A 26754-nucleotide genomic window follows, 5' to 3' on the forward strand; every position below is an offset into this window, starting at 1 on the left:
CCTGTACTGTCAAAAAAGATTTTAAAAACATTTCCGTGGGGTTTGGTCCTGTCCTTCTTCGTTTTCTTGATCCCCCCCGCTCCCATTCTTTTATGGTGCAGTCCAAAAAGCTTCTTTGGGTATTGTCCGCCAACACAGAACGGGTGAAGAGGGTCCCGTGTCTCCCGCTGATTGGCTCAAAATGAGACACTTTCTCCAATTGGAAAAATCGGCCAAGCGGTGGCCAATGGGAGCGGATCAGCCGTTGCTAAGGGGGAGGGAGAAAGGTAAAACTATTAGCGGTAGGAACTGGAGTTCAAATGTCGCCTCTACCATGTGATTACTGGACACGTCGCTTTATGGCTCTACTATGCTTTCTGAGGAGCCCGAGTTATTTAGCTGTAGAGTAACAATGGATTTTTTTAATGGGAGCTTATTTTTTACCACAGAAACCGGGAAGGGCGGGCCATAAAAATAAAACTGTTATTATTAGTGTAGTAGCATGTGAACACATCTAGGGATTCTAGTCCTCATCGAGTTTTATGTACTCTTAAAAAAAAAAAAAAGACAACTCTACACATGGACATCACCAGACGGTCAACACAGAAATCAGATTGACTATGTGCTCTGCAGCCAAAGATGGAAAAGTTCTATCCAGTCAATAAAAACAAGACCAGGAGCTGATTGTGGTTCAGATCATGAGCTTCTTGTTGCAAAATTTAGGCTTAAATTGAAGAAAGTAGGGAAAAGCACTAGGCCACTCAGGTATGAACTAAATCATATCCCCGACGAATACACAGTAGAGGTGACAAATAGATTTAAGGAATTAGATCTGATAGACAGAGTGCCTGAAGAACTATGGACAGAGGTTCGCAACATTGTACAAGAGGTAGCAACTAAAACCATCCCAAAGGAAAAGAAATGCAAGAAATCAAAATGGCTGTCTGAGGAAGCTTTACAAATAGCTAAGGAGAGAAGGGAAGTGAAAGGCAAGGGAGAAAGAGAAAGATACACCCAATTGAATGCAGAATTCCAGAGAAAAGCTAGAAGAGATAAGAATGCCTTCTTAAATGAACAGTGCAAACAAATAGAAGAAAACAATAGAATGGGGAGGACCAGAGATCTTTTCAAGAAAATTGGAGATATGAAGAGAACGTTTCATGCAAAATTGGGTATGATAAGGGACCAAAATGGTAGGGACCTCACAGAACCAGAAGAGATTAAACAAAGGTGGCAAAATTATACAGAACAACTATACAAGAGCGAGCTTAACATCCCTGATGACCACAGTGGGGTAGTTACTGACCTGGAGCCAGACATCCTGGAATGTGAAGTCAAATGGGCCGTAGGAAGTCTGAGCAACAATAAAGCTAGTGGTGGTGACAGCATTCCAGTTGAACTATTCAAAATCTTAAAGGACGATGCAGTAAAAGTGCTACACTCAATATGCCAGCAAATTTGGAAAACTCAACAATGGCCACAGGATTGGAAAAGGTCAGTTTACATTCCAATCCCAAAGAAGGGCAATGCCAAAGAATGTTCAAACTACCGCACCATTGCACTCATTTCTCATGCTAGCAAAGTTATGCTCAAAATCCTACAAGCTAGGCTCCAGCAATATGTGGACCGAGAACTTCCAGAAGTACAGGCAGGATTTCGAAGAGGCAGAGGAACTAGAGATCAAATTGCCAACATACGCTGGATCATGGAGAAAGCTAGGGAGTACCAGAAGAACGTCTACTTCTGCTTCATTGACTATGCTAAAGCCTTTGATTGTGTGGAGCACAACAAATTGTGGCAAGTTCTTAAAGAGATGGGAATACCAGAGCATCTTATTTGTCTCTTGAGAAATTTATATGCAGGTCAAGAAGCAACAGTGAGAACTGAACATGGAATCACTGACTGGTTCAAAATTGAGAAAGGAGTTCGGCAAGGCTGTATACTGTCGCCTTGCCTATTTAACTTGTATGCAGAGCACATCATGAGAAATGCGGGATTAGAGGAGTCACAAATTGGGATCAAGATTGCAGGGAGAAATATCAACAACCTCAGATATGCAGATGATACCACTCTAATGGCAGAAAGTGAAGAGGAACTAAAGAGCCTGTTGATGCGGGTGAAGGAGGAGAGTGCAAAAGTTGGCTTGAAACTCAACATCAAGAAAACAAAGATCATGGCATCCGGCCCTCTCAATTCCTGGCAAATAGATGGGGAAGAAATGGAGATAGTGACAGATTTTATTTTCCTGGGCTCCAAGATCACTGCAGATGGGGACTGCAGCAAAGAAATTAAAAGACGCTTGCTCCTAGGGAGGAAAGCTATGGCAAATCTAGACAGCATCCTAAAAAGCAGAGACATCACCCTGCCAACAAAAGTGCGTTTAGTCAAGGCTATGGTATTCCCAGTTGCAATGTATGGCTGCGAGAGTTGGACCATAAGGAAGGCTGAGCGTCAAAGAATTGAGGCTTTTGAACTCTGGTGCAGGAGAAGACTCTTGCGAGTCCCTTGGACTGCAAGGCGAACAAACCGGTCAGTCCTAGAGGAGATCAACCCTGACTGCTCTTTAGAAGGCCAGATCCTGAAGATGAAACTCAAATACTTTGGCCACCTCATGAGAAGGAAGGATTCCCTGGAGAAGAGCCTAATGCTGGGAGCGATCGAGGGCAAAAGAAGAAGGGGACGACAGAGAATGAGGTGGCTGGATGGAGTCACTGAAGCAGTAGGTGCAAACTTAAATGGACTCCGGGGAATGGTAGAGGACAGGAAGGCCTGGAGGATCATTGTCCATGGGGTCGCGATGGGTCGGACACGACTTCGCACATAACAACAACAACAACAACAACAACAAAAAACGATGATTGAAAGATTCAGAATCCAGGGGGTTGCTATGTTAGGCTTTAGGCCTAACAATTCCCATGACATCTGGAGGGCCGCAGTTTGACTACCCCTGCTTTAGGCTTAGGGTGCTTTCCTGGGAGAAAGCCGAATTAATATTTGATTTTATTATGTCACTCTCAGCCTAACCTACTACAGAGGGTGGTTGTGAAAACAACACGGGAGGAAAATTATGCACATTAATGTGCATGGCCATTGGGGGGGGGAGGTCAGGTATAAATTAAACAAAATAGGAAGCAATGAGATTTGTTCTCAGCGGTCTGCAATCCAAATCCTGTTGCATTTATTTGGTGTCCTATCGTGTTGATTGTATTGTACTTACATTATGTAATCCAAACTGGGCTCCACGAGAAAGGTAAACTAAAAATATAAATAAAATGTACAGCAACTGCAACTACATTATTCCTGGTTTCATTTAATATCTGAAATGGGTGAGCAAGGTCTCTTTTAAGCTGTGGTCAGAGCAATTAAACCTATTGATAATTGATACAGCAGTTATTTATGCCATGATAAATACTTTCAAGGTAAGACAGGAAAACTTGGGGAGAATACAAAATTTTTTCAACAATAACATTCCCTTTCCCATGTCTATTCAGAACTCAATCTTATGCACAGATAGCTAAATACACATTTCATTGCATATTATACACTTATTTACCACACATTTACTAATATATCATATGAGGGGCTTCTTGGTAGTAGCACAAAAAGTGGAATTCTATCCCCAGAGAGACTTGTCTCTTCCTTCTGTTGCCATCTTTCACCAGCAGATGAAGGGTTTTTTGTTTATTTTATGTTCCTTCCCACTGTTAATTGTTGCCTTTTATGTTTTTGTATGTATATGTATTTATGCATGTATATGTATACATAGCGCCTCTTGTGGCGCAGAGACCGTTTACGTACTGGGAACTTCACTGCCCCAACTCCCGTGCAGGAGCACAAATCGGGGGTGGATGAGGTGCACCAGGCCAAATGCTCCCTTGTGTGGATGCAGGAAGAGGTGGGGCAACCTGCCACAACTAAAACTCCAGCCTGCAGCCGAGCATGAAACCTCCAGTGCATAAAAGGTCAGAGCGATGAGGCAGCAGACATGCAGTCTGAAGCTCTGCCCATGAAGATGGGAGTTCAATCCCAACAGCCAGCTCAAGGTTGACTCAGCCTTCCATTCTTCCGAGATCAGTAAAATTAGTACCCAGCATGCTGGGGGGTAAACGGTAATGACTGGGGAAGGCACTGGCAAACCACCCCGTATTGAGTCTGCCATGAAAACGCTAGAGGGCGTCACCCCAAGGGTCAGACATGACCTGGTGCTTGCACAGGGGATACCTTTACCTTTATATGTATACATATGCTCGTTCTAGGTTTTTGAAAAGTTATTTTGCATGTTTTAATTTGTTAGCCACCTCGGTGGCTCTTCTCAAGACAGGTTGAGTATAAATTGTATAAAATAAATATAACTTTCCTGGGAGTAAGCCACATTGAATAAACAGACCTTCCCACTAGAACTGCTTAGAAAAGCTCCCTGGGTGGTCAATTAGACATTCCTGGGTAGTAATTTGAGAGGACATTGGTAGTGCCTTTAACAAAAATTAGCTGCACTAGCATTTGTCAAGATTCAGCCTTCTTGAGTCTTTAAAAAATTAGATGGCTAAGTGGGGAGTGGATAAAACTGTAGTGCACATGCCTAGCACATAGCTAAATGGAACCTACATATTCAGGAACTATCTGCACACTTTGTATCAAGCCCTGGTGCAAATGGTGCTTGAAACAGGTAAGAACATAAGCAGAGACTACCTGATTAAACCAATGGCCCATCTAGATTGAATTTGATTGGACTAAACAGGGCTCTTCTTAAGTTCTTTTGCACAGCCACACACAAACATTAATGCGAAATGCAACCACGTTGCTTCCCTTTTTTGCCCCACCATAAACAGCAAAATATATTTAAGTTGCAACTGTTCTGTAACAAGTACAAACAGGCTTATGTGACTTATGAGACTACTCTAAACTTTGTAAAGAAATAAGGAAAGTTGTTATAATGGCAGTTTTTTAGGGCTGTCAGTTTTTTAATAGAGCTTTCTACCTGTCCCATTCATATATTTATTTATTTATTTATTATATTTATATATGCTGCCCTCCCCAGAGGCTCATATCAACTTTAAGCTGCAGTAAACAGCTGCAGTATATCTCAATACTATTAAAAACTTAACCTGTCCATTCCACACGTACTGCACCACCACACATGCATTTATTAAAGGGACAGGTAGAAAGCTCTTTTCCCCTGGCTATTTGCCAACTCTCTTTATCAACATAATACAGGACTGTTGAGTGTTGTAAATGAATACAGCATAAAACAAACATAGAGAAAATTATATTGCCAGGGCTGGGAGCAGAGAATAAGATTAAAAATTCCACAGGACCAGTTTACCTCAGAAGAGTAGAGAACTGGGCAAGGTGCTACTGGGGCACAGTAGAAATATACCAATAGCACCTTTAAGATCAACAAAGATTCATATCATGCCTTGAATAAATCTTTGTTGACCTTAAAGGTGCTGTTGGAATCAGATTTTGTTGTGCTACCTCAAAACAACATGACTACCCACTTGGATCAGACTCTAACCTGGAAAACCAGACTTGATTCCGTATTGATTCACATGATGCTTGCCAGGTTCCCTTGGGCCGGTCACAGTTCTCACATAACTCTGTCAGCACTACTACCTCATAAGATGCCTGTTGTGGGGAGAGGTAGGGAAGACGATTGTGAGAGACTTTGAAACTCCTTGGGGTGGAAAAGGGGTATAAAAACCAAATTTTCATCTTCACAGTTCATGTGAAGCATCCCTGACTTTAGCAGTGTGTGATTTTTTTTTTGGGGGGGGAGGGAGTTTCCTCTCAGGCTGCAATCCTTGACGGGTAGGGTTGTAAACTTCCAGGACGAGATTTCCTGTTCTTACACTGATTTCCAGGAAAAATAGATCAGTTCACCTGTAGAAAATGGCTGCTTTGAAGATGGACTCAATGGCATTATAGTCCATTGAAGTTTCTCCCCAAACTTCACCCTTCTCAAGCTCCACCTCCAAAATCGACAGGTATTTCCCAACCTGGAAGTGGAAACTAGGAGAACAAAGCTTCAAAATGGAAACAAGCCTTGTGGCAGCCTAAAAACAAATTGAGCCTTTAAAAAAATCACAAGAGGACACTTTAATATATACAGTTATTGGACACATCGTTCTCTTAAGCAAGAGCATTCTGGTCCATAAAATCAACTAACTTACAAAATCTACTACTGTTTGTGTCACAAAGGATTCTTAAGTTGCCACAAGATTTAGACCAGCACAATAACAATGGGCAGGAGTATTTCCTGACTGAAGGTGAATTTGGTGGAAACCAGTGCCAACTTATCTGCATTTAAAAAAATGCATTATTGGTATTGATCATTGGTTATTGGTATTGATCCTTATAAAAAGAGTATCCCGTGGCTGTTGCTTTCGGATACTGATTTCAGCCGCAAAGACCATTCTACTGTGAAGTTTATTATTGTTCTGCTCAGAGGTAAGCGCCACAAAGAACCCCAGCACCGATTCACCACGCGCATACTGAAGGCATCACGGCTTTTGATTGACAGGTTGCCAAACGAGAAGCGGGCAGGGAGCTACGAGGGCCTTATACTCTCCCCGTTTCCACCCGCGATTGGTTTAGCTGCACGCCTGACTAAGCCTATAAAATGTGGCGCTGAGAAACTGGGCGGAGTTAATCTTTATTTCCACCCAGCTAGCAACGCGCTGCGCTGGGTGGTTTGCTTTATGCCGGTGGGTGGGCAAAAAAAAAAAATTAATAAGGCAGAAAAGGGGGGCGGGAAGGCGGGAAATGCGGTTGGGTCGAAGGGGCGAGGCTGTCCGCGTAGGCGGTGCTTGGCTTTTTTCCCCTCCGTTTGTTTCATTTTACCTCAGTTATTTATTTTCTTTTCCCCAGCGTGTTAACTGATTATTTTTCTTTCTGTATTATAGCGCCCCCTGGGGAATAGTATCCTATTTTATTTCAATAAGGGGCTTAAATGGAGTGTTCTGTAACAGTGTTATAAATACTAGTAGTAACTCATTAGAGCTGTTTTATAATTAGAGGAAGCTTTTGAGAAGCTCTTCTTGTGAGGTGTGTGTGGTATCCCGTACTGATTTGCCTGCACACGTGTGTGCTATGGGACTGTGTAACGCAAATCTTGCAATATCCGTGAAAACAGCTCTGCTAGAGCTCCTTTCATGAATCTGCCCAAGCCGGGATAATTACTAGGACCCGTTCGTTTCTATTAGAGAGCTAAGGAATGTGTATAAATACTGCCCTCTAAAATCTGGATTTTAAAATTTTGAAAGGATTTAACTTTGGTTCAGTTGTACTAATAAATTACTAGTGTGTGAATAAGTAATTGGTTTAAAATTATTAGTTACCAATGAGTTGGCTATGATTGAAGAACAGCATTGAATCTGAATATTGTTCTGTCTAATTGAGTTTTAATTTAAAATCCTCCCATTTTTTAACAGATAATTGACTTCAGTTTCTGCACCAATGTATTCCACATTTCTTTGATAACTATACTATAGGATATTGTTATGTGTATTTCCCAGAGTTGCCATCTCCCAGGTTTTTTTTTTGGGGGGGGGGGAGTTGGAGCCCAGGGAAGGAAGGGTTTGGGGAGGGACCTCAATATGATACAGTGTCATAGAGTCCGTACTTCCCAGGAGCCATTTTCTCTGGAGGAACTGATGATCTCTGTCATCTGAAAATCAGTTATATCCAGGCTCTTCCAGGAGGCTGGCAACCCTATGTACTTTTAAAGACAACTTGTGAAAGGCTAGTATCAGGTTTCTAGGGTTGTTGTTGCTGTTTGTATTGGAATACAACTTTCTCTCCAACTCCTAAAAATAGACTAGTGCATAGAAGGTAGAATAAGGTTTTAATCTCAATGGTTATCTAATGTGCTTAAAAGAAATCAAGACTATTGAAGATAATTAAATTTTGTCCTCACATCTTTCTGTGGCTTACTTCTAATCACTTGATATTTAATTTTATTCCAATGTATTTATAAAATTAGGACCAAGGAACTAGAAATTAATACAGAGGCGTGTGTGCCAGGAGTGCATTTTCCTTGGCAGTGCTATCATAAGTGGGTCTACTCTGATTTGTTCAATGGAGTTTACTCTTTGGAAACAATTTAGAATTTCCCTGTAAATTACCACAATATAGAGCACAACTTTGGTCAAAGCATTAGGCCTCTAGGTTGACTTGCTGCGGTGCTGCCAACTGTCTAGTTGCTAACAAAACGGTGGCATGGAAATGCTTTATTTCTTTGATAGTGGTGATCATCAACTCTGGTATGGGCTTCAAACTAAGTGTAACTGGTTTTTAGGAATTCTTGTATCCAGCTTCATGGCTTCCTTATACCAAGTCAGACCATTAGTCTTGCCTAATCTGTTGTCTATTGCAACTGAGAGCAGCTCTCAAGCAGAAAATAATTGCTTCAAGAAAGTGCAGGGTTTCTCGGGGAGTTTCTGAATGTGAAATTGGTGCTCTGAGATCAAATCACAATCCATCTAGCTTTGAAGCTTATTTTCCTCAATTTATAGTGTTTCTCCAAATCACAAATATTTATTGCAATAGGATCTATGTGCTTCAGAGCTAACTCTGTTCAAGTTTTCCACATGGTTTAATGTTTATGTAGTATGAGAAGATTTGCAGTCCTGTATGACAATTTTGCTACATTTTCAGAAGAGATTATTTCCTAACATTTTACGACTGATATTAATCTTAGCTTTTAAACTACTTTTGCAGAAGACCTCTTTAAGCCGCTGTTATTGTCACTCAAAAGACTATGAGACACAACCAGAGTGCTTGCGGTCCTTTGGTCTCCACTGGGGTGAAGCCAGGGAGCACAAAACAACGCCGTCAGATCACAAAGGTTGTTGGAACACATAGCAGTATACGAGTGGTTGAGAGAGAACTTTCCAGAGCATCCCTGAAAATTGCACAGCAGCCACTGTTACACCTACGCAGAGAAGAACAAGATGCCTTCTTCAGCCTCTTGGGTGAGAACCCGAACACCTGTGCTAGCTTGTACTAGGGATGGCTAGTACTAGGCATGTACTAGGCATGGCTGAGAGCATGTGATTGATATTTGGTCTGCAAAACAACTCTGTGACCCATCGCAGCCCTCCCAAATAAATTTTTTGTATAGTTTCACTTAAGATGAAAGCTTGTTTTAAAAAGCTGAGGTAGATGTAAAGGTATAAAGCTGCGAATGTATTATATGACTATAAATGTCTTTTCTGGCAGATTTATTTATTTACCTCATTTATACACTGCCCATCTTCCCAATAGGACCCCATAATGGTTTACATTCTTCTTGCCTCCATGTTATCTTCACAGCAGCCTTGTGAAGCAGGTAAACTCAGAGTGTGATTTGCCCACGGTCACCCTGAAATCTTCTGTGGCAGAGGTGGGGATTCAAACCTGGGTATCGCAGACCTAGTCCAACATATCCACTACACTAAATCTGTAGGAGTGCAGATGTGATTAGCTCAGATTGACTGGAAAACTAAAATTCCACTCAAATATACCAGAACTTATTATAAAAAATTACTCATTTGATGGAAGTAGTAGTAATGTGTCTGCCATTGAGTTCCCAGTACTATGTGTAATTGTTCTAAAAAAAATGAACTCAAACAAAATTGCTTTACTTCATTTTTTATCAGAGGATGATTTGGTACAAGAATTCCTGTCAATGGACACATGCTACAAAATTTCAGATAAGGTAGGTTAACCTATGGAATTGTGCTCTATCCTGTACTCCAAGTACTGCAAATGTTAGAGAATATTATTTTGTAACTTGCATTTGAATATCCATACCCTGCACTACTAAACTGGTTCGTGGTGGCTTACAGCAAACAAATGCATAATAGGTAGAAACTGTGAATACAATAAAAGCAGCCACTATAGAAGATATGCAGTTCTAGTTGCCTTAAAAATGAGGGGCACCATTTTCCTGACTCCATTTTAGGTAATTACAAAAACAAGGTGCAACTTACTTTTTTGCTTTAGGTTCCAAATTGTATTGTTGCTTGTGCCCATCTGTTCCCTTTCTCTCCATAATCTCTCATTTAATTGGTCTAAAACAGATTTTATTAAACTTGACTTTTCCACACAGTATCTTCTGGCTATGGTGCTGACATACTTCAAGCGTGCTAGCCTGCATATAAAGGAATACACACGGATAAATCTTTTCACAGCTTTGTAAGTCTCTTGTGACTCTTTATTCTCTTCAGTATCAATTTGAGTAGCTGGGAGAAAACAAGCTAAATAGATCTGTTAGACTGGGAATTGGATCCAGACCAAATTGGCGATTTCCGCTGATTGCGTTTTCTCACAGCTGACCCCTTTTATTCCTCAGGGTCCACAGGAGCAGCATTTTATGAAGGTCTGTGGCCTGGAAGGGGGAGGAGGAAATTTCCATTCTACTGATGCTGAGTTTTAGAGGCTTTTGGAATATCCTTGGAATTTACCAGAACTGTGCAGGCCAGCACCTACTCCCACCTTCACTGAGTCAGGAGTGGGCTGTCCAGTTCTTCCTTGTTTAGCTTGTGATGGAGTCTGAGTGCGGAGCACTTGGCATGGCAAGACAAAACTTTCCCCTTAGTTATGGAAAGCTATTCTATGCTGGGAAGTATTTTGGATGCTTTGGGCTGATCCTGCGTTGAGCAGGGGGTTGGACTAGATGGCCTGTATGGCCCCTTCCAACTCTATGATTCTATGATTTTGGTTTGTTATCCTATAGGCAATGGGATCCAAACCAGGCAGCTAGGTAGGCATTTTCTTGCATGCATTCACATTTTTGATAATAAAGCTATTTAGCTGGCAGCAGCATGCCTAAAGCCAGGAGTGTAGTCAATACAGATCAGTTTTGGGACTGTGTATGTGCGCTGGTGATACTTTCAACTTGAATTACTTCTGATCCTGCCCCTATTATGTGCAAGCAGCTTTGACCATAACAGTTGGTGCTGGACTGCCCATATATGCAGCATTGCTGTTTGATGTACTCTGTCTGTGCAGTGAGTGCAAGAGGGTATCAGCTGTGCATGTAGTGCAAATTATTTTCTGCAGAACAGAAGCGATTGCTGCCAGCACTGCCCCTCCTTAGACCAAGTTGGTCTCTATAGCCAGCACAACCCTCTTGTCTTCTACTACCGTTTTTCCCCCGGCAGACTAGCATTTTAATAGGTAGACGTTGCATTTAATTTGGCACTTGGGGCCATATATGCAGCCTATCCTTTATTTAGCGCTAGGTGGGGGAAGTCTTCAGAAATCTACCCACTCGTACTTCCCTCTTCTGATTACAGGTACTTAGCTAATGATATGGAAGAAGATGAAGAAGATTACAAATATGAAATTTTCCCCTGGGCACTTGGCGATAACTGGAGGCAGCTGTTTCCACAGTTCTTGAAAACACGGGATAGCTTTTGGGCTAGAATGAAGTACAGAGCGTTTGTTAGTCGGAGATGCTGTGATGAGGTTAGCCACAACTTTGTCCTTGCATGTTTCTGTGCTGATGTGCTGTGTTTGTGGGTATATTCCTTAAATGAGGCGTAAGGTATCCTATTTGTTGTGTGATGTCCCATCTTGCTGGGAGTCTGCAGAATTAGAGGCCTTGTGTGAAGGTAAGAGTTGGAAGAACCAAGCATGAAGTTTCTTTCAAGCAAAAGGTTTCTGAATTTAGAATCTTAAAGCTGTCCTTTAACTATCAACCTAGATAATGTTGAAAGAACCTACTCACTGGGCCTGGTCTCGGGAACGACCCGTCCACCACAGTGGAGCACTGAGAAGTTACCTAAAGAATGAAAAGGACTTATTCCCTAGAGGGCCTGGTGTAACACCTCCAAGCTGCCTCCTCTGTGCATTTGATTTGATAGAAGATGATGCTGAGGGATCTCCTCCTGTCAGCAGTGTTCCTGCCACTGACATGTTACCTTTCACGGAGTGGAACCAGGATTTAAACAACCTTCCTCTGTTGATGCTGGATCCAAAGACTAACTACAGCATGCAAAGTAAGTAGTAACCAGTGTCACCTATCGTTCTCTGAAATCTGTTTGATACATGGCATGCATTCCTCTGACCATCAAGATTTCCTCTTTTAAAGCTTTCTACTTTGCACAGGCTATGAGCCTCTTGTGGTGCAGAGTGGTAAGGCAGCAACATGCTGTCTGAAACTGTCTGCCCATGAGGTTGGGAGTTCGATCCCAGCAGCCTGCTCAAGGTTGACTCAGCCTTCCATCCTTCCGAGGTTGGTAAAATGAGTACCCAGCTTGCTGGGGGGTAAATGGTAATGACTGGGGAAGGCACTGGCAAACCACCCGTATTGAATCTGCCATGAAAACGCTAGAGGGCGTCACCCCAAGGGTCAGACATGACCTGGTGCTTGCACAGGGGATACCTTTACCTTTTTTACTTTGCACAGGGGTGAAAGATTACTTGCACTGAAATAATACCACTGGTGGCAAAGCCATAGATTGGGGTCCCCTAACCCAGGAGTGGTTTAAGGATTTGCAGGGTCCATAGCACCAGAGCCAATTTAAGGATTCGCAGGGCCCTAGTAGAATACAGTTTCAGCAAGAGCAGCCAGAAGGGAGCAGAAGGCCCCTTTACAGAGGGAAGGGGTGTTACTCCAAGTGTCCTTAAAGAAGAAAGGAGGTGAGCAGAGAAGCTACAGCCCTAAATTATGGGGGAGGAAGGCATTGTGCAGGGCCCCTGGAAGTGTGGGGCTTGTAGCACATGCTACATGGATAAACTGGCCCTTATTCCAGCCTTTTTCAGCCTGCTGGCACATTTGGAATTTTGACAAGGGTTGGTGAGTATCACATTAAACAGCGGCTGCAGGAGGCAGAGCTGAAAGGAATACATGCTTCCACATGCCTATTAAGAAGCAAGGCCTGAAGGGGAAATGGAACCACACACTGAGTATGAGAAGGGTTCCCTGAAAAGGATATGTGACCATAAGGGAAGCTCACATGTTTCCGGTTCTGATTCTCCAGTGAAAATCTTTTTATTCTGAATGAAGGCATCCAGTAACAAGCCTTGCCTTACAGTAGTTCCAACTAATTTCTGAAAAGCTTAGTAGGCGGGGAGGAGGATCACAGGCATCATATTGGGGAACTCTGCCATACATAAGTGCATGTAATGACTCTGATCACAGTAAAGCAGTGTGAGTTTCTCTGTTTATTGGCAAGTAGGCTTAATAAAACCTTTTGGTGTAAGTGTCAGATCTTGTTGAAAGGGTACCTGGGAATAATTACAACAGAAAATAAATGGGAGCTGCTGTGTTTAAAGAATAACTCCGAAGTAGATTTACTCAGAGTGGAATGATGTCTCATATCATTTTTGCTTTGGAATAGCTTTGTCCCATTTAAAAATGGTGACGTTTTCCTTTAGAATAAATTAATGAAAATATCTAAGAATTAGCAATACCTTTATGCATCTCCAGAACAATTTGAACCTGTCCTGAATCAGGAATCTGAAGGAAACCAAAACTTTGTCCATTTACCGGCTTTAAAAGTCTCTTTGTAAGCATTTTCTGTACAGGTTGTTTGCTCTGGGTTTGGTATTGTTGTGAAGCAGGATTTTTTTCTTGCTTCCCCATGGTGTAATGGAGCATTCATGAAACTTCCAAGGTTTCCTTGATTTTTCTCAAATCCACTTTTATAAAGGTTTGGAAAAGATCTCAGTAAAACTAGAATAGCATCTGCATGGGTACAAAGGTTTGGATTTTTCTGTCCACGTGGCAGCAGTTGCCCTGTACTTGTGGTGGCCACTTCTTCCTCTGCCACTGGATACATATGGCATTTAATTGCCAATTCAGTATGATTATATCTGTAGTATAACAATCTGTGTACCAGGTTATTTGAATTTCCAGTTTTCATTTTTATAAGTGTCTAACCCAGTGGTTCTCAAACTGGGGGTCGGGATCCTTTTGGGGGGTCAAATGACCCTCTCAGAGGGGTCGTGGCAGAGCAAGCAGCTTGGCAGGGGGGCACCATCTACACAACAGCCTTGCGAGGTAGGTCAAGATAGAGCGTCTGTCTGGAGCAGCAGAAAAGAGTGAGATCGGCATGGTGGGACAGGAGGCAGAACTGAGAAACGCTGGGGGGGGGGAAATGATATACAATCATGAACAATGGATCTTCACGCCATTGGTCAGTTTTGGTTTAATTTCTGTGAAAGAACACTTGCATAATTTTATGGTCGCCACAACATGAGGAACTGTATTAAAGGGTCGCGGCATTAGGAAGGTTGAGAACCACTGGTCTAACCCAATGGTTCCCAAAGTTGGCAGTATGACTTCCTGGTGGGGGTTCTAAGAGGTAAAGGAATGGCTGGGAATGCTGGAATTTGGGCCCCTTTGACCACATTTACAATTTACTAGGCTTTGGCACCATACAATCAAATGGCTCTCTAGGTTTCTGCCTCTACATACTGCTAAAATCTGGTGGGAACGATTGGAATGTTTAGTAAATACACCACAAGCACTCTAGTCAAACCAGTATACCGTGTTTTGGGGAACTGTCATCACCATGTACATTTTTGTCTGTCATTTTTCAAGTCTTTGCTGGTAAGTCCAGGGAGATGATGCCTCTCAGCAGCAATTCAGTGCAAAATCAAGTACAAATACGTGAAATGGCTGAAATTTGGATGGCACATTGTGCAGCATACGGTGAACAGCAGAATTTTTATTACATCTGGATGAGCCAGCTTTGCCAGGCAGTACATCTTTGCTTCTTGCTTATGTGCACTTATAAAAAACGAAAGCTGAGTTGCTGTTTGTTTGTTTATTTATCCATTCTTTAACTGCCAACCCCTGGGCCAAGCTGGCTCATGGCAGTTTATAATAAACCCCCCAGTAAAACATGGGTGAAATTACAGGATCTCCCAGGCAATTTAACCCATCTTACTCCCTCCCCCCCTCTCCAGTCCATCACCTCTACACCCACTGCCAGCCCACCGTGGGAGGGGGAGAGCTTCTTGCCCTGGCTGTTCAGGGCGTCCTGAGGGAGGATCCTCGATTTTCCAAACCCGGCCTCAACTAAGTGTCTGATGGAAGAGCTCCATCATTCAGGTCCTGCAGAATTGTGAAAGCTCCGTCAGGACCCACAGCACTTCTGGGAGCTCATTCCACCAGGTCGGGGCCAGGACCGAAAAGGCCCTGTCCCTGGTAAAGGCCAGGCATACTTCCCAAGGGCCAGGAACCACCAGCAGATTCAAACCCACAAAACGAAAAGCCCTGTGGAGGAACACAAGGAGACAGGCGATTTCTCAGATATGCAGGGTCCGGACCATGAATGGCCTTGAAGGTTAATACCAAAACCTTAAACTTGATCCGGAATGCAATTGACAACCAATTCAGCTGCCTCAGGACTTGCTGGATATAGGCCCTCCAAGACGACCTCTCAACGACCCTAACAGCTGCATTTTTTACCAATTTTAATTTCCGCGACAAGGAAAGGCCTTGTAATACAGCGAATTACAGAAGTCTAGTCTGTAAGTGACGGTTGCATGGATCACTGGCCAGGTGTTATGGGGACAGGTAAAATATTAGTAGCCTGGTTTGTCATGGATTTATAGTCTGCCTTTCTTGGAAGGCAATTTCCACAGAATGAATCAATACTATCAACACAATTGGACATTCAATAAGCAATGAAATAGGATCTGGATTGTAGAACCAGTTTAAAAATCTGAGAAACAGCACTGAAACAAAGCATAATGGAATGATAAAGTTGGAAGGGTGCAATACAATTTATCTAGTTCAACCCCCTGTTCAGTGCAAGCTGAGTCTAGCATCCCTGGCAAATAAGTGTTTGTCTGGCTGCTGCTTGAAGACCACTAATAAGTGGGAGCTTGCCACCGCTCTAGGCAGCTGATTCTACTGCTGAATTACTGTGAAAAAATTGTGGTAACAGGACACATAAAATGTTGCAAAACTGTATAGTAAGATCCAGCTTGCAGCAAAGTACACACAGTAGTATAGACCACAGTCCCTAATAATTTGTCCAAGTAACAAGTGACTAGTTTTGTACAGTGTCTACCCTGTGTGTAAAAAAGTCTTGAATAATTCAGTTTTGTGTAGTTTGTGGGAGGTCAGGAGAGTGGGAGCCTTCCCGACCTCCTTAAGCAGACAATTTAAATGTGGAGAAGTCATTTGTATAGGCAGTTGTTCATTTTGCTCAATTGCAGGTGGTCATCTGCAGAAGTGGTTGTGTTTGGGACATTGGGATGAGAGAGAACCTTGCAATATGAGGGCCAAAAGTCATAAAGGACTTTGTATGTGATAGCCCATACTTTAAATTGAGCCCAATAATAGGCAGATGGTAAAGTGTCTCAAAATGGAAGTAATGTACATGCTAGCATGCTTCCTCTAGCTCTGGATAACAGCCAAGCTGTGGCATTCTGCACCAAGTTCATTAATTGATTTTGAGGGGAGACCATTGTATAGTACATTACAGTAATCTAGTTTCTGTTCCTGTGGTGTCAATCTAGATGGCCTGATCAGTTGTATAAAGGTAAGGGCCATTTTTTTGAGCTAGGCTGAGATTGAAGAAAGCCTTTTCCGCAACTGCATTGACTTGGTACTCCAGCAATAATGTTGGTCAGCAAGAGTGAGTTGAGCCCCATCAGAAGTGAGGAGCATAATGTCCTTCAAGATATCCACCTCCCCAATCACCATTACTTCTGTCTTTCCAGGATTTAGTTTCCACTTGTCCACTCTTAGCCATTTAACCACAACAATGAGGCAGTGATTTAGGAAGTAGAAGAAGAAGAGTTGGTAATTTGCCACTTTTCTCTACCAGAAGGTGTCTCAAAGGGGCTTCCAATTGCCTTCCCTTTCCTCTCCCCACAACAGACACCCTGTGAGGTGGGTGAGGCTGAGAGAGTCCTGATATCACTGCTTGGTCAGAACAGCTTTATCAGCGCAGGGGCAAGCCCAAGGCCAGATTAAAGTCTGCACTCCTAACCACTACACCAAACTGGACCTCTACTCCCATCGCCATGAGATTTGGATGAGGGTATATATAGTTGTGTGTCATCTGTACGCTGATGACTGCTGACCCCAAAACTGCAAATGATTTGGCCTGAGGCCTTTGCAGCCAAGCTTTGGCATTACGTAATCATTGAAAAACATGAGAGACAGGGTTGTGCCTTGTGAGACGACACAAGGTAGATCCTCCACAGTTAATAAATGGCCTCCAATGGCAATTCTTTCAGTCCAGCCCATGAGGAATTATTTTAACCAGTCCAATGCACACAACTCCTAATGCATGCCATAATCCACTATGTCAAAAGCAGCAGATAAATCCAGCAGGAACAAAAAGGAGGTCTGAGCCTTGTCTCTGTTTAGATGGAGGTTGTCAATTAAAGCAAACAGCATCCAAAGCTCAGAATTATCTGAGAAGTTCTGGAATTGGTTTGCTGCAACTTTCTCAATCACTTTGCCTAAGAAGGGCAGGTTAGAGACAAGGCAATAATGGGCTACATCATTTTTCTGTAGGGATGGTTGAGGGAGAGTGCCCAGCATTAGTGAAAAATTTATAATAGATGAACGATTTGTTGATGTGGTCTTCACGACTTTAGAAGTCAGTAGCAGCCTTAACAGATTCTAGGAATGTGTTAGAATCCATCATGGAAACAGAATTAAAAGTGGTCCATAAGGTAGAACAGGCAGTGTACTGGGCATCTCTTCTAGAGGATCCTGTATTACAGTCATCTAAATCAGGGCATTTTCATGATAATTTATCAGCAAAAAGCTTTGTAAAAGCATCACACGAGTAGTCTGGTCCTGATATAATAGAGGCTCAATTTTAGGAGTCAGTAGATGCCATGTTACCTTAAATAATTGGGATGGTCAGTGACTAGCTCATAGCAGAGAAATAATATTTCTTAGTCACTGACATTGCAGCTTCACAGATCTTACAGTGAGCACTATAACAGGATCTGTCATATTTCATACAAATTATCTGCTGGTGCTGTTCTAGATGTATCCCAGCTCTTTTCAAATCAGCTAGCTCTATTGTAAACAAATGGGCTAGTTTCATCCTAAGGGCAGGAGAGGTCATCAAGGGGCAACATTGTCAGTAACTTCAAGGAACTTCACATTTATGCTTCTATTGCAGTCTCAGCATTCTAGAATGCAGTGGGATTCATAAGACTCCACGGGTGGACCATTTTAAACCTTTTCTGCAGGATGTTAGATCCCCATTAACCTTGGTTTTGAGTAGATAGTGATCAGACCGTGAATTTCCAGCCCTGACATCAAACCTCCCCTCAGAGATTCAGTGCAAAAGATTAGGTTCAAGGTGTGACTTATTTTATGTGTTGGACCTGTCAATGATTTGGGAGAGACCCAGGAAGACAAAGAAGTTATAAAATTTTTGGCCAGCCCAGTGAGGTATCCTCAGCATGAAGGCGAGAACTCTGGATATCTCCAGCACCAAGAACAGCCATTTAAGGGGAGTCAATATTTTGTGCTGTTGAGCAGTTCTTCAAATATAAGGGAATTCTACTTACTAACATACTTCCTTTTGATGAAGGACTATCCATGACAGATTGCTAGTATGTTTACTTGAAAAAAAGCATGCCAAATGTCTTTACCACTCACTGTGTGATTCATTGTCAACATCTAGTTGCAAAAAAGCTCAGTAATTAACTGCTGAAATGCAGTTATGACACGCACTGTCATAAACACAGAATAAAATTAAAGCCCTTGTTGTCAATTACTGACTATTCTGGGAGCTCTGTGCTGAGAATGATGATCTTGAACATTTTCTCCTTCACCTGAAGTTCATTGGCTTTCAACGGGCAACTATGTGAGACATTTTTACCACCTTTTTGTGCAGTTTTGTGAAAATATGAATGCTTTGCTCAATGAACTCAAAGAGATTAGCACGATACTACTGCACTACAGGACACTGCTACAGCGAAGTTCACCGAAATAATTTGCAGTCTTAAGGCCAAATCTGTCATCTTGACCTTTATTTCAAAGTTAACTCTATTCAAATGAAATATGGGCTCTCATGAACTAGAAGAGAAAGCTGGGATACAAGATCTTGATCTGCAGGTATTTTATGACCATTTGAAGGAAGAAATAATGACATTGAGCTGAAGTCAAGGTCCAGGAAACAGTCTGAAGACTTTTGATTACAGAAGAAAATTTATGATTGCTATCCAGCACTGTGGACAGGAAGCTCCTTGTTGCATTTCCAACAGATTTGATGGAATGTGCTATTAGGGTGGTCACCCGACTTCTCTTCAAGCAAAGAAATATAATTATTTAAGTCCGTATTGGGAAACTGGTATCGTTTCATCAGACCCATCCATAGCATTAATTTACTGAACAGTGGTTACTGAATGTGGTATCTAAGATTCTTGCTAAATGACTATCAGTATTTGAAAAGTTAGTGCGAGCTTAAATGGACTCCGGAGAATGGTAGAGGCGAGGAAGGCCTGGAGGATCATTGTCCATGGGGTCGCAATGAGTTGGACACGACTTCACACCTAACAACAACAAAATTTGAAAAGATTGTATCACTGGATCAAGTTCATCCCTTTTGCTGTATAAATTAGATTTGTTTTGATTTGATTTTGAATAAATGTACAATTGTTATCATTGCAAATTTTATAATTGTCTTCCTTAGAGGACCATGAGAAACAACTGTTCTGACAAATGCTTTTTGTTGCATAGAGTTAGGAGCACTGAAGTTGAGTTTATAGGACAAAGGAGTTGGTAGCCTGAAACAAGTTTGGGACCAACTGGTCTGGCCCCTTTGGTTGCAGACATGGAAGACTTTGTGGAAGTTTGATGATCAGGTCAACCCAATGTACAGCCACAATGAAAAAGGCAAACTCCACACTGGGAATCACAATGAAAAGGGTTGAAAATAAAATGGCTAATATTGTAATGTCGTTGCATAAAGCTATTTGGATTACTGTGTGCAGTTCTTTTTGCGGCATCTCAAAAAGAACACTGCAAGATTAGAAAAAGTACGAATGAAGGCCACATCGGGGTTGGAGCACCTCCTATGAAGAAAGTCAGGAGAGTCTCGGATTTCTCAGCCCAGAAAAAAATATGGCTAATGTGAAATTGGAAAGGGGCTTTAAACCCTATGCTTAATTTTATAAAAGGGGATAGAAAGAACTAAAACTCAGGGCACCCAATGAAATTGTTGGGAGATAGGTTCAGGGCTGACAGAAGGAAATACCTCTTTACTCAAAGAGTAATAAAATTGTGGAATTCACAGAGGAGATACTGACCATAACCAAAGATAGCTTCGAAAGGGAATTAAACAGATTTGTGTAGGAGAGGTCTGTTAATAGCTACTAGCCATTGCTGTTGGGTGACTCCTTATCCAGAAGCAGCAAACCTCTGGATTCAGTTGCTGATTATTTTAAGTAAACACAAAAGTCACAGTGGCCCAAGGAAGGGAGATGGCTGCTGCCAGTGGGTTGGGAAATTGTGGGGAAATCTGCCATGTAAAAACCTAATTATTGCTGTATTGTATTGGCAGCTGCAATGAGGAAACCACACAAGCACATCCTGTGTGGAAACCCAGCCTTTCCAGGTGATGAGAGATTTTCTAAGAGCCTAGTTAGACATGATGGAGTTCACATGTCCCACCTGTTGATGCCCCTGCCATATTAAAGCTCATGATTTGGGCCCACAGGGCCGTGGGGTGAGGTGCTCTTGGCATCTCTCTCACCTTTTAAAAGTGCCAAAATACCCTCTGGTTGGGAAACAAGAACACCTCAGCTGCACCTAGGCTGCATTTTAAAATCCTTTTAAAATGCTGGTGTCCATGGGTTAACCTGTCTAGTTCAGCCCTAACTCACATCCTCCTTTGTGGCTGTATCCTCTTAGTAAATTACTGCTTGGCAAATGGTCATATGTATTTCATCTTCACTTGTTTCTATTTATGTTTGGTGGATCTTCTTTCTCCTCTGTCTCTCCTAAAACACACACATCCCCATTACAGCAAGATGTTGGCAATATATAACCTTACATGTTTTTCTCTGGGAAAACTCCATAAAAAAGGTTTCATCAATGTTTAGGACAAGTCTTAGTACTAGGGTTCTGTTAGGAATCTTTTCCTCTGAGAGTCCTCCTGCAGCAGATTGACAAGGCAGTAGAGTTGGTTCTTATATGCTACTTTTCTCTACCAGGAGTCTCAAAGCGGTTTACAATCGCCTTCCCTTTCCTCTCCCCACAACAGACACCCTGTGAGGTTGGTGAGGCTGAGAGAGCCCTGATATCCCTGCTCAGTCAGAACAAATTTATCAGTGCTATGGTGAGCCCAAGGTCATCTGGCTCGCCAGATTAGAAGTCTGCACTCCTAACTGCTACACCAATTAGGCTCTCTCTACAATGAGTAATCCCAAACTATTTTACATATTAAGGAAATGTCTTTGTAGTATACTTGTTCTGTATTGCCCCAAATCTGGACTGTTTGGACTGGACGATGTTTCTGGAACCTTGCCTTGCAGCAGAGGCTTGGCTTTTTCACTCTTTAAAATGTTAGCCTTCTTTTAAAATATTATTTATGGCCTGTCTTTTTGGTCTCAGTAGTCTTTTCCTGACACTTCTGCCCCTGAGGGGTTGACAATATTGAATAGTGTTAAGATGGTTTGAGTATATTCAATTGAATGCCTTAGTTGAACTCAACCAAGGTATAATTTCATATTGATTCTTTTTGTTGACAGCGCTTCAAGAGCCTGCTGTTGCTGTGGAGGCAGATGGAATAGTCATGGATTGGCGATCTGAGGGGTAGTTTGGATCTCTACGGATCGACATGCCGGGAATTCAATTGATGTTCTCGTTCTGTCTACTCCAGTGATTAATTTTTTCCAAGCACTTTATGCATCTTTGAAAAGGAAGATAAATGGCAATGCCTGTATTTATATTTAAGAAAGCTGTTCACTGTGACTTATACGATGCCAAATGTAATTGCTGGACATAATAAAGAAGTCCAGAAGAACAGATTATGGGTTTATTATTGGAACATTTCATAATATTTATACTGGTTCATCAACTGTTGTCCACTAGAGTGAAATTTTCTGACTGAAGATTACCTCCTCCACAGGTAACGTCATGATGGGAGAATTGAACATGGTACTCTTGGTTTGTTCATAGAATCATAGAGTTGGAAGGGGCCATGCAGGCCATCTAGTCCAACCCACTGCTCAACGCAGAATCAGCCCAAAGCATCCTAAAGCATCCAAGAAAAGTGTGTATCCAACTTTTGCTTGAAGACTGTTTGAAGACCTTGTTAAGAGAGGTTTCCATAGCAAGACACAAAAAAAATTGCATTTCAACTGGCATAAACACATTATTTCTTTTCAACTTTAATCAGTTCTTTATTAATGTTACAAATCAGGGCATCTTATTCTGCTTCTGGTTGGAAGAGACAATCTTGTGTCCCTGTAAGGGAGAGACCACTAGAGACTTATGGCATCTTCAGTAGGTTTATAACAGGACAAGCAGAGCAAGCACACTGCTGAACTGTACAGGAAACCTGATTATCCTGTATTAGAACCCTAAGCAATGCTTGCATGTAGTTTAGCTAAATCCTAGAACATGTTCTCAACCCAAATTCAAAACTCTAGCACTTTCTTAGGCTCTCCCATTAAGAGAAAACTCTAATATCCCAAATGCTAGAGAAATGGCGAACAATAAAGGACCATTAAGTGTCTTTTGTTCATATCAGATTATGTAAAACCATAGGGGCCTACTTTCAAGGAGAACCAGTTTAAGTAATCTACCAGTTCTAATTTTCCTGTTCCATAGCATGGAGCAGAGTTGTTCTCTGTCCTGAGGCCCTTTGGAACTGAGGAGGTTCCTGTAGGGGTCAGAATTGAAAAGGTCCTGGCCTTGTTTGAGGCTGGACATACAACTCTAGGGCCAGGGATCACCAGCTGGTTCATAGTGGCAGAGCAGAGTACTCTTCAGGGGGTTATAGTCAGCTAGCCAGTCCTTCAGGTATGAAGGCCCCAGACCGTGAAAGGCCTTAAAGGATGTTAACCTGATCCAGAATTCAACTGAGAGCCAGTGCAGTTGCCTAAGAATAGGCCCAATATGGACTCTCCAGGGTGTTCTTGTGAGGTCCTGAGCTGCTGCATTCTGGACCAGTTGCAATTTCTGGGCCAGAGACAAGGGCAGGCCCATGTAGCGCACACTATAAAAGTCTAAGTTGGAGGTGACCATCACATGGATCACTGTGTCTAGGTGCTGTGGGGCCAGGTAGGGTTGGCCTGGCAGAGATGCAAAGCAGATTTTCTGCTGCTAAGCTTTCATGAACCCAGTTTTGTGTCTGTGCTGAGCAGGTTACTGCTAGGTGTACTGTACTGATCTATAGACCAGAGTAGTTATTCCCATTAGAAAGGGTATGAAACAATGTATCTGAGCCCAAAAATGACAGGCCCATTCCACAAACGTTGGATAATGCACTTTCAATGCCTTTTAGAAGTAGAAAAGCAAGTGATCAAGCAAGGGAAGGAGAGTGGTGACTCTGCCTCACAGTTTGAGAACCCATTCATAATGGACACAGTCTCTTTCTTTTTGTAGGAATCAGAAATGCGCCGAATAGCTTTGAGCCCTCTCTTGCTGTACTGGTGATGAGTTCTTAGAGGCCTACCACCTGCATATGCCCTGCCCCATCTATAAAGAGGCAAATTATTTGGAAACAGTTGTAACCACCTGAGCAAGATTACATTTGAAATCCCACCCAGCTACAGTCCTGTTCAGTAAACTGTTGCTTTGTTATCAGCGTTAGTTTAAACGAACTTCCTCTCTCTTTTGCTACTGCGGTTGTAGCAGCAGAGGCAAAAATTCCCCTTTCATTAGTATCCTGTGCTTAATATAACCCACTCAACACTCTTTCCTTTTCAAAGACCCTTTTTCATGCCTCTGGATTTGCATGACTTGAAGAACTCAGCAGGAGAGCCAGCTTGGTGTAGTGGTTAAGAACAGCAGACTGTAATATGGAGAACTGGGTTTGATTCCTCACTCCTCCATGTACTGCTAGCTGGGTGACCATTGGCTAGTCACAGTCCTGTTAGAGCTGTTCTCACAAAGCAGTTCTGTCCATGTTCTTTCAGCCCCACCTACCGCACAGGGTGTCTACTATGGGGGAGGACGGTGATTGTAAACTGCTTCATATTTGTATTATGTGGGTTTTATGGTTCAAGTGTATTTATGATCTATCATAAAGCCAGGCATGGGGTGGGGGTGAGGAGGAATGTCTAATAATACTGAGAGTTTTTCAGTTGGTTTCCCTCCATAAATTGGTGGCAAAAGGAATGTTTCTGACTGAAACACATAAATGTCTTGGGCTGGGCTTATTTTGTGGGTGTTTTTACTATTCTTCCAGTACATATTGTAGAAAGAACACAAAAAGCATCTTCCTCTATGCTGAAGAAATGAACTGAAATCTTAAGGGCAAAAATGGTTTGTGTCATGTAAAATAATTACAAGATATCCTACTAGTAGCTTGGTGTAGTGATTAGGAGAGTGGACTTCAAACCTGGTGAGCTGGGTTTGATTCCCCGCTCCTCCCCCACCTGCAGCTGGTTGGGGGACCTTGGGCTTGCTGCAACACTGATAAAGCTGTTCTGTCCGAGCAGGAATATCAGGGCTCTCTCAGCCTCACCTACCTCATAGGGTGTCTGTTGTGGGGAGAGGAAAGGGAAGGCTCTTTGAGACTCCTTTGGGTAGAGAAAAGCAGCATAGAAGAACCAACTCTTCTTCAGTAATATCGGGGCTCTCTCAGCCTCACCCACCTCACAGGGTGTCTGTTGTAGGGAGAGGAAAGGGAAGACAATTGTAAGCCACTTTGAGACTCCTTTAGATAGAGAAAAGCAGCATATAAGAACCAATTCCTCCTCCTCCTTGCATGCTCTCCTTTTATACATTTCTACCCTATTAATCCTGAGGCTGAATTTTCTTCATAGCACGATTTAATTTACAATATGTATGGCCCATTTTTCTCTGGAAATGGGACTCAAAGTGGCTGATATGCTTAATGGGCCTACATAATCGTCCTTAGGGCTAGCCTAACCAAAGATAAAACACCAGGAAAGTGCTCAGGGTGCTAAAACTCCCCTCAGAACCTGTGCTTTTGGAGGAAGAACATGGAGATGGCTGCTTGGCATCTCATGGGCTGTGTGACATCGCTTGCATCCTTGGGCTTGCGAGCAAGCGACTTCTGATCTTTCATGGAGCAGATGTTCATCAGTGGATATTAGTCTTAATGACTAAAGAAAACCTCCATATCCAGAGGCTCTAGTTCCAGATCACTTGAACCATAGTTTGTAGTTCTGGAGGCCTCACTTCAAATGGACAAATTTGAGAGGGCGCAGAGGAGAGCAACAAGGATGATCTGGGGCCTGGGGACCAAGCCATATGAGGAAAGGATTGTCCTGAAAGGAAGAAGGCAGGAAAAGGTTCCTGAAGGCAGCAGAGAATAGGGCACAGAGTAATGGGTTTAAAATACATGGAACAGTATTGGCTAGATATAGGAAAATGTTTTCAAACAATCATAGTTCAGCAGTGGAATAGATTGCCTAAGGAGGTGGTGAGCTCCCCCTGACTATCTTCTAGCAGTGGCTGGACAGATGCTTATCCTGGATGCTTTAGGCTGATCCTGCATTGAGCAGGGGGTTGGACTAGATTGCCTGTATGGCTCCTTCCTACTCTATGATTCTATAGAGTTGGGAGAGGCTGTACAGGCCATCTACCTACCTGGTGAGGCAGATTCTTTCAGGAATGCACTGCTTCTTTCCTTCCATTGTGAGAAGTATCCATTGATTCCTCCTCTTTATTTTCTGCCATTTAACCAGTTTCTAATCCATAAAATAACTTATTCTCTCATCCCATGACCTGCTAAATGTACTCAGGAGTCTATAAGCCTGCACTCTGATTCCCTCACTACTGCATGTCTTCCCAAGGGAGATGAAGAGTGTGGAGAAAGCAGTTGGCATTACTTCCGGAAACATGCATGGAGGTGAGACTGCAAAAATACGGAATAAAGTGTTGGATCTACCCACACCCCAAAAATGCTATTCAGAGACGCTGGAGAAAGATTTGAGACGCAGTTGTATCTTTTAATGGCCTGATCACTTCGACACAGTGACGCAGACGTCTGGGAAGCCCCCACCCACTTTAGTATTTCAGAATGCCAAAAGCACTCACGGGGCTTTTCCAATCCTGGTCCTGACCTGGTGGAATGAGCTCTCGATCAAGCTGAGGGCCCTGTGGGAGCTTTCAGCATCCCACAGGGCCTGTAAGACCCTTCCCAGGTGTATGGTTGAGGCCAGCCCAGGAAGATCCGATACTTCCTGGACGAGAGAAATGAGGTTTGTGACTTGGAAGCCCCCACTAGCCCAGCCATCGCTGTGGAAAAGGATCAGTGCTCAGGGTCCCCCCCCCCCCCGGTGACCAGTTTTAAGTTAGCACCATCGGGAATTGATTTGTTGCGGCCATAGGGGTTTTTAATGGGTGTTTTAATGGGTCAATATTGTATTTTTATTGGGGTTATTAGACTGACTCGCCAGGAGCCAGCTTGCTGGGAGCCACAGGATATAAATCACAACATGCATGCATGCATATGACCGTTTATGCACTGGAGGTTTCATGCTGGGCTGCAGGCTGGAGTTTTAGTTGTGGCAGGTTGCCCCACATCTTCCTACACCCACATGGGGGAGCATTTGGCCTGGTGCGCCTCATCCACCCCCATTCTGTGCTCAGCGGGGTGGGGCAGTGAAGGTCCCAGTGCATACCCGGTCTCTTTGGCTCGAGGTGATTGC

At 42.7% G+C, this 26754-nt stretch overlaps 1 protein-coding gene across 1 annotated transcript; it reads left to right on the plus strand.

Annotated features, from left to right (window-relative positions):
• Positions 1–6558: 6558 nt before the first annotated feature.
• SPDYC (speedy/RINGO cell cycle regulator family member C) lies at positions 6559–21863 on the plus strand. The gene is made up of 7 exons (XM_077329180.1): positions 6559–6683; positions 8698–8951; positions 9618–9676; positions 10070–10155; positions 11259–11430; positions 11669–11963; positions 21655–21863. Exons 2-7 carry the CDS (start codon positions 8738–8740, stop codon positions 21720–21722), a joined length of 894 nt encoding a protein of 297 aa, XP_077185295.1. The 5' UTR covers positions 6559–6683; positions 8698–8737; the 3' UTR covers positions 21723–21863.
• The last annotated feature ends 4891 nt before the right edge of the window (positions 21864–26754 follow it).

This window comes from Paroedura picta, chromosome 1 (genome assembly GCF_049243985.1).
Source record: "Paroedura picta isolate Pp20150507F chromosome 1, Ppicta_v3.0, whole genome shotgun sequence".
In the NCBI taxonomy this organism is placed as follows: domain Eukaryota; kingdom Metazoa; phylum Chordata; class Lepidosauria; order Squamata; family Gekkonidae; genus Paroedura; species Paroedura picta.

Coding starts and splice junctions, on each gene's coding strand:
- SPDYC (XM_077329180.1), top strand. CDS start 8,738: ATGAGACACAACCAGAGTGCTTGCGGTCCTTTGGTCTCCACTGGGGTG. Junction 9,677..10,069: donor GCTACAAAATTTCAGATAAG/GTAGGTTAACCT, acceptor TTTTCCACACAG/TATCTTCTGGCTATGGTGCT. Junction 11,964..21,654: donor GACTAACTACAGCATGCAAA/GTAAGTAGTAAC, acceptor TTTTGTTGACAG/CGCTTCAAGAGCCTGCTGTT.